Here is a 17698-nt window from a genome sequence, read left to right as displayed (position 1 = left end):
TTATATTCCATGCTGCAGTCACACATTAAATCTGGTAGTTGTTGATTCTGTGAGATGTTCACCTAAAATGTTTTCTAATATAATTGATCAAGTTTACTTTTTTTTCTGCTTTAACAAAAAGATGGTTAATTTTCCATTCAAAGTGTCAATCTTTAACAGTTAAACCATTAACTGATACAAGATAGGGAAGCCATATCAATGCTATGAATACACTTTGATTTGAAATGCCAAAAATTTATGAATTTAAATTTATTTTTCTTTATAAATTTTTTTTTTTTTTACTTTTCACCGCTAAACAAAAACTTCCTCCCTTTGCAATTTTATTTCAATTTTTTTAACATTAAATGTGTTTACATCAATTAGAGCTTAAACTTAATTTTAAGGGGCTATATGTATGTATATTTGTGTATATATGTATGTATATATAATGTATATATGTATGTATATATAATTTGTATGTATGTATATGTATGTATATATAATTTTAAGTATGTATATGTATGTATATATATTTTTGTATGTATGTATATATGTATGTATATATAATTTGTATATACAATACTATATGTATGTATATATAATTTTAAGGGGCTATATGTATATATATATAAACATCATTTGGCAAGAGATCAAATTTTTCAGGCTATTTGTCAACAAAAGTTTATCAACACAATTATAGATAAGGAAGTAACGTTTAATTAAAAAAAAAAAAAAAAAATTAGAAGCATTTGTAGTTTTATAGAAATCTCAATTTAAAGTTGATTGGATTTTTCCTTTTCCACCCAATATATTTGTTGTCCAGAATAATGTGTGATTTTTCATTTTGGTCAGTAAGAATTTTACTATTAAATGGTGATAACAATATGACTTTTCTTAGGTACATAAGAAATTATTGTAGAGTCATTTTGAAAACCAAAAATGGAGGCACTGAACACAGGCTAGGGTTAGAAAAAAGATACAAATCAAGGAGTAAAGGTAAGTAATTAGGGTTTTCTGGAAGAAGGGTCACAAAGTTAAATATCTCAGTGAGAGATTGAGAAATGAAGAAGTTATGGGCTGTTGTGCCAGCAAGGTTGTTACTAGTGTTAGAGTCATGCCATTTAGTTTGATGAGCATTAAAATAACCAATAACAATAATATTGGCAGAGGGATAAAGAGAAAAGACATAGTCAATTTAATAAGAAATTACACCTAAAAGCTATAATCATAAAAGTCTTGAAAAGTTGGAGAAAGATAAAGAACCAACAAAAAGGGGATAAAGTGAAGAGGTGCAAAGTGGAAGCAAATAAAAGAATAATCAGAGGTTTCGAACCTAATATTTATCAAATTAGTAAGTTGATAGGTAAGTATATTCCTGACTCAAGCATGCAACTATTGTAGTCTTTTAAATCAAAGTATTTTACCCATCAATACTGAAATCTGAAGAAGAAATAGATAAATTTAAATTAATCTTACAAAAAGCAAGCGAGTCTTGCAAATTTTGTAAGATGTATGATTTGACTGATGGAAAGTTACTTTAAAGACCACAATTATTTGTGAAAGTTGTATTGAAACAGTAAGGTGGTGGGGATGGTTTTTTATGATTAATATTTTGGGTTACTTTAGGCATAATTTAAGTTTAAAGAGAATTTGACTCATTCATAGACAGACAAAGGCAACTCGACTCATAGATAGAATTAGTATATAACATAGAACTAATGTGGTAGTGGTAAAGCGCTCGCTTCATAAGCGAGAGGTTCCGAGTTTGAACCCCACCACGTCCCTGGTAGTACCGCGCTCAACTTATTTCTCCGCGCAGTGGCCTTGTTTCACAGCAACCACAGCAGAGTATGTTGAGAAGCAGTCCGAAAAAACTATGAAAAACAGTCCAAAAGAAAAGTATGAGCAAAATATTTTGTAAATAGAATATTGAATTCTATTGAACTATTGCAATAGAAGATATATTTTATGCTGCAATTGCACCTTTTAGCTTTTTATTTGATATTAAAAAGCTCTCAACAGTTAGGAGAGATGATTTAAAATTTCATTGCATCGCATTAGAAAAGAAATGGAATCTGAAAATGGATAAAATGATATTTCTGGCGAGGAACTAAGCTTTGAGATAACGTCTCTTTCTTTTTATTTTATTAAAAATATGGATCCTGAAAATGCTATAAAATATTTGTACACAAACGATTTGAATTAAATCTACGCAAAAGTATCTGTTGCATTGAGGATTCTTCCCACATTACCAATAACAGTAGCTAGCGCTACCAAAAATTATTTAAGATCAACAATTGGTTAGGACAGGTTGAACAATCTTGCAATGATTTCCATTGAAAATAAACTTGTTTCTGATTTAAATCTTGTAGATATCTGGTTAAAATTTTCGAAAATGGAAGCTCCAAAAGTACTATTTTCGAAATAAATTATTTAAAGAAAAGTTTGTATTAAAGTAAGTTAAAAATATAAACTTTGATTTATTAACTTTGATTAAGGCGCATAATTTTGTGTGCACATAAATGAGAGGCAAACTTAGCAAGTAGTAACTTTGCAAGTTACAATTTGCTAAGTTTGCCTCTCATTTATGTAGAGAGAAAATAGCAAGATGAAGGAAGCAAATTTTAATGAACTGATGTTTGAGGAAAAAAACTAGTGGAATAAGAGTTTTTGGAGCACTGAGGAACAGTCACAGAAAAGATGAGACTTAATTGAATGACAAATAACGCGATAATGAATTTTAGTAGTTGGCACAAGAGACACGAGCTCTTTAATATATGGTTTCTATGAGAGTAAACACATACAATAAAGAAGAATCCAAGATGATGTAAAGTAGAGGACCTAGTAAGAGTGTTGTAAAATGATGACTTAGTAAGAGTGTTAACAGAGGGTTGGGTAAGAGTGTTGTCATTCATCAGTATCAGAATATCCTCAATATTGCAATAAAAATTTGCAGAAAAAAATGGAAGTTTTTAAGTGATTTGTTTTTATAAAAAAGATGAATATTTCATTCATTGCATTGACATAAAAGGTTCACAAGTGCAAATGAAACCTTCGATTCCTACCTGAATCCAAAAGATTGTTGAGGAGGCATATTTTTCAGTTTTAAGATGAAAAACATCTGCTGAAGTAACATTACAGTACATTAGAGTCACATAATTGACTTAATGATTAGGAGATAGAAAAACACAAAAACAGTGACAACAGTGTCAGTTGTACTAGAGCTAAGCCATTCAGTGTGAAGAGCATTAAATTCATCGCGATAATTTATCTATAACCATGTTACTTAATCAGGATTATTTTTTTTATTAATATAATTGATTGATGTTTTCTAGTAATATATTTCTAATATACACCTAATGGCTCTGAGGTGGTTCCCTGAGGTACCACCTCAGAGCCATTAGGTGATTTGATATAAAATGATTCTAAAGTTATTTACTTGAGGTTTTTTTTTGTAACCTTTTTTTTTGCTGGTTGACAAGAAACTTTTAAAACAAATTTAAACCGACATCTGTTTTTTATTTATTTTTTACTTAAAATTTATATGGCTGTTACAGTGGCCCTCAACAAAATCGGAACGGAACTGTTTGCAGATACTTTTAGAACTTTATGTGCATATTACAAATCTGTTGAAATAAAAATCTAAGCTGCTTGACCGAGTATTTTAATCAATTTTTACCTTAGTATCCAATTTAAATAATATGTTTTCATATTGTCAACGGTGACGTGCAAAACTGTGGATTTTCATATAATTGATAAAGTTATTATTTATCACTTGTTATTACTTCAGTTTAGCTGCAATATTTTTAAAGCTATTATTAACATGCAATGAGCAATAGAACCAAACCTCTGCATAGTTTAAATTTACTGTCATCGAATAGTTTAAACCTACTGTTGTCAAATAGTTTAAATCTACTCTCTGCAAACAGTTTAAATCTACTGTCATCAACTAGTTTAAATCTCCTCTCATCAAATAGTTTAACTCTACTGTTAGCGAAGTACTTGCTAAGTCTGTTAGAATAAAAGCAGTATGGCATTGTTTTAAAAAATATTTGTATATTAAATGTTGAAAAAAAACTGGATTTAAATCAGCAAATAAAAAAAAAGAAAAGTATTATGTCTACAGTTAAATTTTACAACAGCTTACATCAAACCCTCTACATATGACACATTGATGATTATATTATTTTAGTATCGTAACTAATACTTCATATTAAGTCATACCATAGAGAATTTTATGCTACTGAATAAAACTTTCTATGGATTGGCTTTCCTGCTTTTCGAAAATTTATTTAAACAAGATATCATTTAATTGAACCTGACATTTTCTGTTTATTTTTCTCAGATTACATTTCCCAAACCTATGCATAGTTCAAAGGTTCGGAAGATATATCTAAGTTACAGTTTATATCACACCTATGATCTTCCTCTTGTGTATCTAATCCTCTGAATATTCGCTACTTAACATTATAATAGCGCTATGATAATTTTCTTATTTTTGGTGACAGTAGAATTATAAAACTTGCAATGAGTGGAATGGCTGTTCATGATAAAATATACGGAGTCCTGTAAAGTAGATAAATAATCTTGAACTTGAAGATCTTTAATATATATATATATATATATATATATATATATATATATATATATATATATATATATATATATATATATATATATATATATATATGTATATATATATATATATATATATATATATATATATATATATATATATATATATATATATATATATATATATATGTCTTTATTTAAAGCAAAGAAAAAAAAAAATTTGTATAAAAAATTACAAAATGTTTTGTTTTTGAATAAATTTTAAATAAAATAATTATAATATAAATTTTGTTAAATTGCTTAGTTTCATTTGCTTTAAATAAAGACTTTTATTAATGATCAATAAATACTTTCTCAATACTTTTTAAATGTGACAACGCCGGTTTTTCCACTGAGGTCTTCATTTATATACACACATGTATGTGTGTGCATGTGTGTGTGTGTATACTATTTTTAAATTCAAATTAAAAGAATTTTGATTTAGTTTTTTATGGGGCGACTTCGCCAATGTAAAAAGAGTTGAATATTTATGTTACTTAATAAAATTAATAATTCAAAATTAATTCATTAAAAAATCATTTTATTCATTCAAATATACAAAATATTCTGTATAAAATCTTATTTATTCCATGTGTTTCGCCTGATTTTTTAACCCAGTAATGGACATTTACTTACTTGTAAAATCTCACAAATGTCATGAGGGAACGGCAATTTTTTTTTATTTAAATCTTGATATAAATACGCTAACTTTGTTTCGATTAATGTAGAAATGTCATACAACAGTTGTAAAAATGTTTTGTACAATTAAGTTGATGATTTGCTTTTTTTATAGCCACTATTGTTTTGCGTAATTTTTTTTTGTTGTTGTTTAAAAGAGTACGCTAGAGAATGTCTTTGTATTAAAACCAAACTATTGCATAACTGTTTTACATTTTACAACTAAAACCAAAGAACTTGAGGACTAAAAAATTCAAGTTTTCACTCAACATCATTTTATTTTTTTTTTTTTTCTTTTTGAAAGTAATAAAAGATAGAGCTAAGAGACTAATAAATAACGTAATAATGATGAACTTACATTAAATAATACATTAAAGTAATTTTTTGACACACTTATTTAATATTAAATAAGTGTGTCAAAAAGTTGTATTTTTTGTATTCGTCTTTTTTTATACGTCCGTAATGTTCACTAAACACCCAATTACTGATAAAAATTCTGAACATCAGTAAAGCAACAATTAAAATAGTGTTTTATGTCGTTTCATTCGTCTTGCCGTTACGTTTATTTAATTTAGGTAAATGTTTTTTCGATATTTGTTATATGTAAGTTATTTTTTTTATCTCTATTTGTTTTGTTAATAGGTATTAATAAAGTAATTTATAATAATTTACCGTTTTTTCTGTTATTAAATAATTTTATCTATCTTATGTGACTTTTTAAATTACAATAATGACGCAATGCATGTTTTTTTGTTTTTAAATTGAATCGATGTATTCAAAAACGTTCTAAAAAACTTTTTCGGGGAACGAGAAAAAACTTATTAAATCCAAAATTATTACTTTAATGAATTCAAAAAAAAAAGTCTGGGTGCTTTTTGACATCTTTAAATATTAGATTTGTTAAAATATATATCAACATTTGTGATATATAGTTTTATAATAGTTTGTATGACTTATAACGTTTTTGTATACATCAATTCAATTATTTTATTGAAGCAAAAAATCTTTAAAGTGATTAGTTTATGTTATCTAATGAAAATGTCTAAGTTATTAATTAACATATTTTCAAGCTTTAAATTTGATTTATAGTCATTTTAAAAAATCCAATGCAATCAAAAAATTTCATCATGAAAAGTCACATTCTTTTTTTCACGGTTGCGGTAGTTACAATAACCTACGATATTATTAGCTAAACGGTTGTTTCGAATTTCATTTGTTTTCTTCGAATTTGTCAAAGGATTTGTTGTAGTTCGATGATCGAGTTTTTAAATATATAAAGTCTCATATTATTACCATTGTTTTTAATTAACACTGGTAACAAAACTTTTCAAGTCGTAAGTATACTTCAATATGAATTTATCATTTGTTTTTATTTAAAACTTTATGTCTTGAAACTAAATTTAAATTGTTAACGATTATATGGAGTTGTTGATAACAAGCTTGTGTTTTTTTTTTAATAAGTGAATTATATTATAAAAATACAAAAACAAAAAGCAAAAAAAAGTAAGCATTGGAATTTCATAAATAATTGTTATAGTTTGATTTATACTTCAGCTCATTTTTTTAAATATATACATCGAAATAAAGTAATTTTTCAACATAACTGAGATGTTAATCTATTGTATATTCAACAGAATTCATTTTTTTTTTTTTTTTTTTAAAGTTTCTATATCTAAGAGTTCATCTAAATAATACAGTGACATTCTAGAAAGTAAATTGAACCTTTTTTTAGCTTACAACAGTTTTTATAAAACGCTGATAACCTTTTTAACTTTGGCATCTCTGAATACAGAGATATATTTAATATTTAAAATTCATAAAAATATACTTAAAATACATATAATAATGATTGATTAAATTATCAATTTTTATCTTATTTTTGTTCGTTGCTTTTTTCTTTCCAAAAGCATTTATATATTTTTGTAGCAAGATCTAGAGTTACGTCGTTTTGTGTGTGTGATAAAAACCAAGGAAACGGGCTAGTACAAGAAAGATTTCATCATAAGAGTACCATTTTTTAAATCTTTTAAGAAACTTTTAGTATTGGGCTAGATTAAAATTTTCTCAAGTTTGTTCTTATGATATACGTATTTTATTCGCAATTGAATCGCGTAAATTTCATTGCGCGTGCAAATTTAAACTCTTAGACTTGTTAAATGTTGAAAACTCATTTAAACTTTTGTTCTCCGTAAATAATACTTTTTAACTTTCTGTTATGTTGTTACGATACGTAGGTGAAAAATTAGGAAATATTCCTTAAACTCTTAATTAAAAAAGTTTCTTATTAGTTTTCGTACTAGTTTTTTATAAATAAGTTTATTATTTAAAAAAAAAACGTGCACCAGATGTCCAATTTGTACATTGAAAATCTTAATTTTCTAAACAATAAGACCGTTAGGACTTCTTGGAAGGGTTCATTATAAATTACGTCATGCTCTTTTTGACCGTTTTTGACCATCGCTCCATGCCCTCTTCTCTCATCACAAGATCGTAAGTCTTTAGTAACAAATCCCGTACAGGTCCTCATAAAACCACCAATTCCTCCCCCTCCTTTCTAGTGCGTGACGTAATTTATGCAGGATACCTAAGGAACATAAAACAAAGGTTTTGCATTCTGCGCTTCTACGTATAAACCGGACACCATAGCTTTGTAACTCTGCTTTAACGACAAAACTGTTGTTTATTATTGCAACTGTATCAAAAATATATTATATCATAATTTTGTTATAAAATTTAATGCAGTTTATAAATTATATAAATAGTTCTTTGAAGAGCTTTTTCAAAAAAAAGATTTCAATCAACGCCGAATTCGAATAAACACTTATTTAAACTCTTACTCTTTGAGTATTTATTGGTTTTTCACGTAATTTATTTCAAATATATCGACGAAGGAGATTTTCAATATTAAGTTTTTTATTTGAAATTCGATTTCAAATATTAATTTCACTTCAAATCTTCGTTTGAGAATGAAATGCGTTTTGTTTGTTGACTTGTTACCTTACTTGGTTAAATTTAAATCACTTTTTTAATTTGCTATTATTAGTAATATGAATATAAGGAAGTATTTTTTTAAATTAATATTAATGATGAACTTTTTTTACATTATTTTAAATATGTTATATTTATGGTAAAATAAAGTTTAAAAAATGTGATAAAAATTATGTTTAAATTGATAAAGTTTTTAGTAAAAAATTGTTTAATTAAAAGTTTCTTTTTTTTCTTTTTATATATAATTTTATCAATTTAATATTAATGTAAATACTATTATGTAATATATAATGTATTTAATTATTGGAACATATAAATATCTTGAAGTGCGTTTTTATTGTCAAAAGAAACGTTTTCCCAAGATAATTCGAAAGTAACTAATTTTTTAATTATGTTGTTTATATGATTATATAAAAGTGTACTTTTAAAACGTAAATAACTTTTTAAATAATTGTTTTCAATTCATAGTTCTTATATAAGTATTAATCGGCATAAAAAATTATATCCAATCATATACAGCTGATAAAATTTTAGAGGTTCCAAAATCGATCTTTTTTTACCCCAAAAAAGATGTTCCTGTAACGCAATCAACAGGGCTTTTTTATATACTCATTCAAAGGTTATCTACTTTCTCTCTTCCAAAATTCAGCTTTATACTATTTTTATTTGGGTTTCCGACCTTATTATTATTTTTTATTGATTTTTTATTCTTTTATAACTTTTTATACATAATATGCAAATATATTGTATATATAAATATATTTATTATGAAATTATGTTATAAATTTTATATTTATAAATATATGTATCATTATGTTGATTATATTTCATTATATATATTATTCATATGTTATTAATTCCGATTATTGTTTAAATTTTTATTGATTTGTTTATTTTTATTAAATTATTGCTTTTTTCTTTAGATCATCTACTTGAATTATCTCGTCAAAGTGAAAATAAAAACAATTATCAACTTAGAACTTATTACGTTAATTTATTCATTGAATGTTTTAATGAAAGTCAATCATCATTTACTGATGAAATAAAATTAATCGTCGATGAACGAAAGTGGTGGCAGATTTCGATTGAAGATGGAAAAACTTCTTACGAAACTTCTTGTGAAAATTATTTCGTAAATCATTACATTAAATCTGGAAGAAAGTTATCGTGGTTATTTGTTGATAAAAATATTTTAAGTGATGAAGAAAAAAATCTTATAATTCAATGTTCAACAAATGTTCACTATGTCACCTTTTATCGTTCAATTGAATTCGAAGGATTGAAACCGAAAAATAAGATTGAATGGTTGTCGATAAACAACTTAGGTTATTTAATAACGAAAAAAGATTTTGAAGAAAATTTTCTTCCGTGGATTAATCTTTGTGAAGGATTAGTTCTTGACCTTCACGACGACATCGATTTCATTGAAGAGATTTGTGAATGGATTCGTTGTTTGAATCTCAAGTGGTTGTTGATCAAGTACCGTGGAAAAGATTTTCTTAAACTCAAAGAATTTAAAAACTTTATAACACGAAAAAAATGTTTAATATCTTGATTAAAATATGAACAATAGTTATAAAATAATAAATGAAATATTTAATATATTATTTTAATATTTTAAATATTTAGTATGTTATTTTATAATTAAATATGTTTTAAAATGTATGAATTAATTTTAATAATATTTTAAAATTTTTTATTAATTTTCTAAATTATTTAAAGGATAATTTTTTATTTAAAGGATTAAAATATATTATAAATAAGTTATTTTAATTATTATAATATATATAATTATTAGTTTTAATAATTATATAACTATTGTATTATTAATATATATAATTTTTATTAAATAACTTTATTAGTAATAATTCTAAAATGATTATATTTTTTCAAAACCTTTTTGAAATTCTTGTTATTGTTTTTTGTTAATTATATTTTTATTTCATTGTTCATGAAATATATAATCATAATTAAGATAAATAAAAACTAAATAAATTTTTGTTATATTTTATTTAATGAATTAACTTTAAATATTTTTTAGAAGTTTTGAAACTCTAAAATTATTTGAAACGTTACGCATAAAATTTTTCGTATAATGTTTTTTGTATTTATTTTTATGTAGTTTTATAGATATTTAATTGATGAATGATAATGAAATGTTAATGAAAATTTAAAATTTTATTTGTTTTCGATTTACACAATATAAATTTATGTTTATGTCAATTATTTTTAGATGTTTAAGTTTTCGTCCATCTTTGTTTCTTTCAAAAAAAATTTTGTTGTCAACATAATAATAAAATTCGAAAGTTTTGTAGAATTTTTAGTCGAAGTTATTTTGTTCGAAATATAAATTTTCAATTAAATTTAACAACGTTTGTTGTTAAGCCTAATTGATTTAGTTTTATTTTTTTAAATCTTTTTTAAATCAACAGTTATGACCATAAATAATGAGAAACGGTTGCAGTTAAAGGTGGGGTAGTATAATAAATTATAATGGTTCCATTGAACAAGGTAATTAAAAGGGTGGGATAGGTAATTCGATTAACAGGTGGAATTAAAGGTGGTAATAATGGTGTATTAGTTAGTTGTACGAGGTAAAAGAATTTTATAATTTTTTGTAAATGAACTAGGTGGTACTAAGGGTGAGATGTGTACACGGGGTGATGATAAATTATAATGGTTTAGTTAAACAAGATTGTTTAAAGGGTCCAATATCTGGGTCAAAAAACATTTGACTTATAAGGGTGGTAATGGTGTGTAATTGAATACAAGTAGTAATGATGTTGGTATGGGGTAAGGGGACTTTATAAGTTTTCGTAAATGACAAAATGATAATTAATAATAAACTAAGGGTATGTGGATACGTGGTTCTCAATAACAGATATTAAGGTTTTATTGGGTGATATATCAATGGTATTTTTTTTTTTTTTTACCGGTGACTTTTTAATTCCGAGTTGTTCAATAACGGATATTAGGGTTTGGAGAGGTATCAATGGTATATTTTTTTTTTTACCGGTGACTTTTTAATTCCGAGTTGTTAAATATTGGGGTTTTACAAGGGTTTTGTAAGTGACAAAAAAAAATCTTCGTAAATGAAAATAATGATATTTTTTTTAGTTTCTAGGGTACTTTGTAGGATTCGTTAACTATAAAGGATAAAATTTCGATTATAAAGGAATAAACCTTACCATTTTCTTATCGTTTACAAAATTCGGATCGATCGTATGCTAATAAAAGATGCCGTTGTTTATCAATACTCTTTAAATTTAATAACGTACTTTCATAACGCAATGTTACTAATAAATCAGAAGTAGCAATTGCATTGATAAAGTATTTTAATATATGACAAGAGCATGCATAAGACAATGTGTTGTGTGATGATGAATCTCCTGATATACAACTTTATAAACGTTCAGTTTAATAACGATATTTATTTTTGCTCCCATTTAAGGTGGTTCCCCTAAAAAAAAACTATTTTCTTTTATAGTAATAGCGAATTGTTTTCATATCAATTTTTCAATTCTAGAATTAAATACGAATTTAAAAATTTTAATTTTATAACAAAATGGGCATTTTTTAAAGTCGAGTCAGCATTTGTTTTGCTATTTTATGAGCAAATTTAGGAGAAACTTGGGACACAATAATTTTTAAACAACTAATGTATATAATATTAAATTTGGTACAATGATAAATTACATATATATAAAGCAAATGAGCGGAAAAAAAGATCTATATAAAAGCTGAAAAACTCATAATGGCTTTCAACGTTAAAAAATACTCTTTTAGCAACCCCCTATCTAGATATAAAATTAAAATAAATTAAATCAAATAAAGAATAAGTGACTTCTTTCCACTCAGTTTCTTGGTATATGTTTGAAGATGTTTCAGACAGGAAGACAAATACTGGTAAAAGCAGGTTATGAATCCATCCTATCTAGATTAATACTAGGTTTGTAATCACTGTTTTCTTTGTATTTACACCAGCTGTCTTTGCCAACAGGACAAAATCTATGGCAGTACTCAGAATTTTCAAAGTTAGTACAATGCCAAAGAATAGCACCAGTGGCTTTTTTCATTGCATACAGAATGTTTTTATTTTCTCTTATAGCCCTGCCAAAATAATTTTGCATTGAATTGATGGTCTTTTCTGTAAGCTTTCCTTTACCTGACAAAGTAGTTGATGTTCCTTTATAATTTTTTACCATGTTTCGCAATCGATTACCGAGGCGTTTTTGAACCAGCCCAACACACTCTAATTTTTGGGGAACAATATTATCATGTTCTTTATATGGTTCACTGGAAACTACCTCAGAGTAAGATGAAGAATCTCCATCTCCTAAATATTCATTATAAATTAGACCATTCTTTTTTATTGATCTTGAAAAGATTTCTACAGCCCCAGCAGCACCCATAGCATATGATGATTTTAAAGGATTAATTTCGCATTCATCGCTTTTAAAATGTTCTGCTTCCATTGATCATAATCGTAGTCAGAAATAATATTTTCTTTTTTCCCAACAGAACACTTTTTGCAACTTTTTGACATAGCATGAACGTCAACGCATCTACCACGGTTTATTGCTGCTACGACTCCATTCAATGATGGTAACCCACGTTTTTGCCAGGTGCCATCAATAGAAACTCGACAATTAGTTGGTTTAGTTTTATCATTAGAGGTGGCTTTTATATCAGATACTAATTCCTGCATACTAATACTAGCAGCTTCATAATAGGCTTTACACAATGAGTTATTGAGAGCATGGTAAGTTGTTTCTGTGATCGAAAACATATTCAGGCATCTACTAACATTTGTCATTGATTCATGGCCTTTTCTAACTTCATGAAATGCAATTACTGCTGAAACATTGATTTTGAATTTATGGCGACAATGTATATTTTTAGATTGTGCACATTCTGGTAAAGTAAAAGACCAAATGCTATAACGGCAATCGGGACAATTTAAATTCATTTTGTGTGCATAGCCCATTCGAAAAGAAAGTTCATCAATAAGTTCAACGTTTTTTGAATTACATTCATGACAATATAAAAAAGAGTTCAAAAAATCTTTCAGTAAAGTAAAATTTATAATCAAGTTATAATTATCTGAATCTACATTCCTTTCTTTATCTAGAGATTTATCTACTGCCTTTCTTTTTTTGATTTTTCGACTACGTAAGTTATCAGGAACATCTTTCTGTTTATTGCTATCACAAAAAATCTTTTTACGTTTGGTTGCTTTAATTCTATTTTTTTGATTGGCTATTATATAGATGCACTTAAAATACACTCAGTTAAATTTATTATTGAAATTGTTATTATTTAAAAACAATATTTATTGAAAACAAAATAAAAATACATTGATAAAGCATACCAAACATAGCATTTTAAAACAGGCAAAATATATCTCTGCAAACCACACTAACTTCATTTTCATTAACTTTCTCTTGTTTAATTAATTAATTCCGTGCACATTTGAGTAATTTACAGAACATATAGTGCTTTAGAATCATAACAAAAAAATATATATATAATAATGTCCACTTATTTTGGTCAATTTGTCAAATATATATATAGACAAAATGTGTTGCTAAGGCGTTGTTAGGGACATTTTTAAAGTACCCATATTCTAAAGCCCAAATTTTTCATATATATACTTCAAATGACCTATCAAACAATATATCATTGGAAATAGTAAAGATTGGCATTTAAAATATATATATATATATATATATATACAAATTTGATTTTTTTTTTTTTAAATCGTGTTTTTTTTTCTAGGGGAATCACCTTAACAATAATCTGAAAACAATTTATTTTCATCAATTTTATCAAAAAATATTTTTTCTGTCAATCAATTTTTTTTTTTAACAAAATCAAATATGTTACAATTACAATTTATGATAATCAGATTTAAATTTCATACAAAAATAATTCTTTAGTGATTTTGAAAAATCGTTAACATTTGTATCTGCATCAGAAAGTTTATAACACCAGTTGTCTGTATTGTTTTGTCTTCTTAAAAATTGCTAATACAAAAAAATGGTATTATTAATTACTACAAATATTTTTTTTTTATTATTATCTTTTTAATTTTTTTTTAGGTGCCCCAAGAAGTCCTAACGGTCTTGTCACAGAGCACCGCGGAAGTGCATTTAACCAGGAAGTTCACGCCTCCTTCCTTACCGTGACGCGAAAATATGTCCAGAGCTCGTTTCGAACCTGGATCTCCTGCTTATAAAGCAAGCGTTCTAACGACTGCGCCACGGCCGCACATTATCAGCAATAATCTGCGCAAAATACTCTTCTGGATGCAAATTTACCACATCAATATAGTGATTTAGAATCATTTTTTAAATTGAAAGTTTCTTGCATGTCAATTACGACATAAATAAAATAGAATTTTCCGAGTTTTTTATTGTTTACTTAAGTCAAAAAATTTAAATAAAAACTACCTATAAATCTACTTAAAATTGCTTTAAATTTTTTTTAGTTTGGTTTATTCATGTTCAACAAAATTTACAAATTGATGACAAATCGCGGCACACCAGGTCTCTCTATTATAAAAATACAGTTTTTCGATTTCAGCTAAAGTGAAGCTGCCAGAGCAGAGAAAGTTCATGTTTGAAATTGTTCAAGTACTTTGCGTCCATCGCATTTTCGGTTACATAATTCCATGATTTTACAACACGGTTGGTGAGGAAGTTATTTTTTTCAGCTCAGTTTTGAACAAGTTGTACTTTCAATTGTTTAGTGTGTCTTTGTGGCCGAGGGCTGTACTTTAAAGACTTTATGTTTCGTTGAAGTTGTGGGACCTGTAAGTTAACTTTGTCAATTTTGCTCATGATTTTATATTGCTCGATAAGGTCTCCTCTTACTTAGTGTTTTCTGGTTAAGGCTTAAATGTCTCTGAGTATACGGAAGATATTTTATGGTGGCAATATGTTTTGTGGCTTGCTCGAGTTTGGCTATGTCTTGAGCTAAAAACGATGACTTGTACTACAAAATTGTAGTTGCGGGTGAACGTACGAAAAATACAGTGTGCGCCATACTGCAGAACTTCGACCTCGAAAAGCCTTCTTTAGCCTACCAAGCACTTGGTTGCCAGTTAATGCAGCCACGCAGAATTGTTTTTAACTTTTAGACGCTAGTCATAAAAAGGCCTAGGTCTGGTTCAGATGACGTGCATTATAGCTGATGCAGTTGACCTATCAAGTTATTTCTTGTATAAATTGCAGTAAATTTTTGTTGTTGCTTCGACCATTGTGCATGACTTTGTCATAGTTTAATTCGAGGACTTCAATTATTTTACAGTTGCCTGCATACATTTTAAAGTGGTATTGTATTTTTTTTGGCAAATTGTTAATGTAGATAAAGAAAAGAAGTAGTCCAAGAACCGATCCTTGTGGTAAACCGCTAGATACTGTTTTCTAATCGAATTTAATGTTATAAATGGTTACACGTTGTAGGCGGTTGGTTGGTCAGCTCTTGACCCATTTATGCAAGTTTTCGGACACTCCGTAGGGTTTGAGATTATGCAGCAGACGACGGTGCGTTACTTTATCGAATGCACCGTTTTATTTTTACAAGCGAAAACAAAGCGTGGCATTTGGAGCTTTTTGCTTTGCAGCACTAAACATACCCATAAGTTCTTCTTAGTCAATGTTTTGAAGCCTTGCTGATTTAGTCTGGTTCATATTTGGATCATTAGAATTCATGCTGAACTGCTGCTTGCACTGCCTGTCAATGGCAGTACAAGTGGCAATGATATTCAGCTAATATTAGTCTCTAATAATTTATAATCCCCTAACTATTGCTGCATGTATCGTTACCTGAATGCCAGATATGTAGCCAAATCCCTGACCTGGTGTGATATAAAATTTTGTCATCCAAGGACCAGTTAGTAACTTTACAATTTAAGCTTGAACAGATAACTCACGGATGCCCGAAACAAAAAGTTTATAATTAAACTATAAATTTTCCTTTTATTATCTCTAACATTTTGTCAGCAAGATTTTATGTTAAAGATTCTTTTTAAAATATGAGTTAACTGTTTTTTTCTGTCCATTTAAACGTAAAAGTATTACTTTGTGTACCTGTGTACATTGGGGTACAAACCAATGATGATATGTGAAGGTTGTTTTTTTGATTCCTGACGCCAGCCATTGGCCCGCAAGGTCGTTGAATAAAAAAAAAAGAGGTGATTGGCCAGTTGTCACAACCCGGTAAAAAAAGCTGAAAAAAAAAAAAATTTTTTTGATTCCCGACGCCAGCCTTATAAAAACCGAGAGCCGAAAAAAATGTTATAAATAGTTAGAGATGAAAAAAATGAATGAGATTGAGCCTTTGAACCGAGAGGCGAAATTTAAAAAAAAATTTCTAAATTGTTCCAAATGAGCCGAGAAAAAATTTTTTTTATAATTGTTTATATAACGACATAAAAATTTAAAATTTGTTTTATAATTGTTTATTAAAGCGTAAAGAATAATATATAAAGCTTGAAAGAAAAAATAAAGTGTTATAAATGGAAAAGAAAAACAAACCATTACAACAATTTGAAACACCGTCAAGGGTAGCAGTAGTTCAACCTTATAAACCTGATCCACCGCTAGATCATGGTGATACGCACGACTCGCATGGGAATTTTATTCGACCGTTTCGAGTCAATCCTCACGGATATTAAAGAAAAAACAATGACAATATTAATGTTAACAACTCTTTTTATTATTATTCTAGTTAGAGGTTATTTATTTGGTGCTTTATTGGCTGGTTTAGTTTTATTTGGAACAATGATGGGTTTATATATTTGTAATAAAATATAAAAAAAAAACATTGTTAATTATATATAATATATTATAATAAAATTATTTTCCAATTTGATTAATTCCGAAAGAAATTCCTCCTGAAATAGCACCACCCAAAACAGCTTTTCCTATGGTAGGTAAGAGAGCTGGTACAAGACGTGATGCTAGAGCTGCTATTATTGGTAAATATTTTCCTCTCATGCGTCCTCTTTTACCTGCTCCTTTTAACGGTGGTAAATAAGATCTTCCTTTTCCTCTTTTTTTATGCATTTTATGAATTTGGTATAAGAGAAGATAATAAAGTGGGAGCTATAATGGCTGCTAACAATGGTAAAAATTTACCTCGCATTCGTCTTTTTAAATGTTTTTTACCTGCTCCTCTTAAGGGGGGTAAATAAACTCTTCCTCTTCCTCGAATTTTACTTTTATACGAGTTTTTTTTTATTTTACATGCGGTGCAACAAAGTTTTTTACGCATTACGTTGTTTATGAAGATATTCGAGCGCGTAACCTCCTATATCTGATTTAAGTAATCTTTTTGCAAAATTTTTAACACGATTTAAAAATTTTCCTCTACCTCTATGATGTGTTTTATGATGTAGACGATGAACTCGATGATGTCGAGTTCCGCTTTTTCT

The 17698-nt window shown here is 27.3% G+C and overlaps 1 protein-coding gene across 3 annotated transcripts in view; it reads left to right on the top strand.

Moving 5' to 3' along the window:
• The window catches only part of LOC136076647 (NACHT, LRR and PYD domains-containing protein 3-like), a 70744-nt gene extending 60899 nt beyond the window's left edge, over positions 1-9845 (top strand). For all 3 annotated transcript variants that reach the window (XM_065789958.1, XM_065789957.1, XM_065789956.1), the window contains one exon: positions 9183-9845. In XM_065789958.1, the coding sequence (XP_065646030.1) occupies positions 9183-9814 (632 nt within the window). In that variant the 3' untranslated portion in view covers positions 9815-9845. The remainder of the gene's footprint in view (positions 1-9182) is intronic.
• The last annotated feature ends 7853 nt before the right edge of the window (positions 9846-17698 follow it).

The sequence above is a fragment of the Hydra vulgaris genome, chromosome 02, assembly GCF_038396675.1.
Source record: "Hydra vulgaris chromosome 02, alternate assembly HydraT2T_AEP".
NCBI lineage: Eukaryota > Metazoa > Cnidaria > Hydrozoa > Anthoathecata > Hydridae > Hydra > Hydra vulgaris.
The sequence above is the reverse complement of the archived record's forward strand: the minus strand, read 5'-3'. Positions and strand labels throughout refer to the sequence as shown.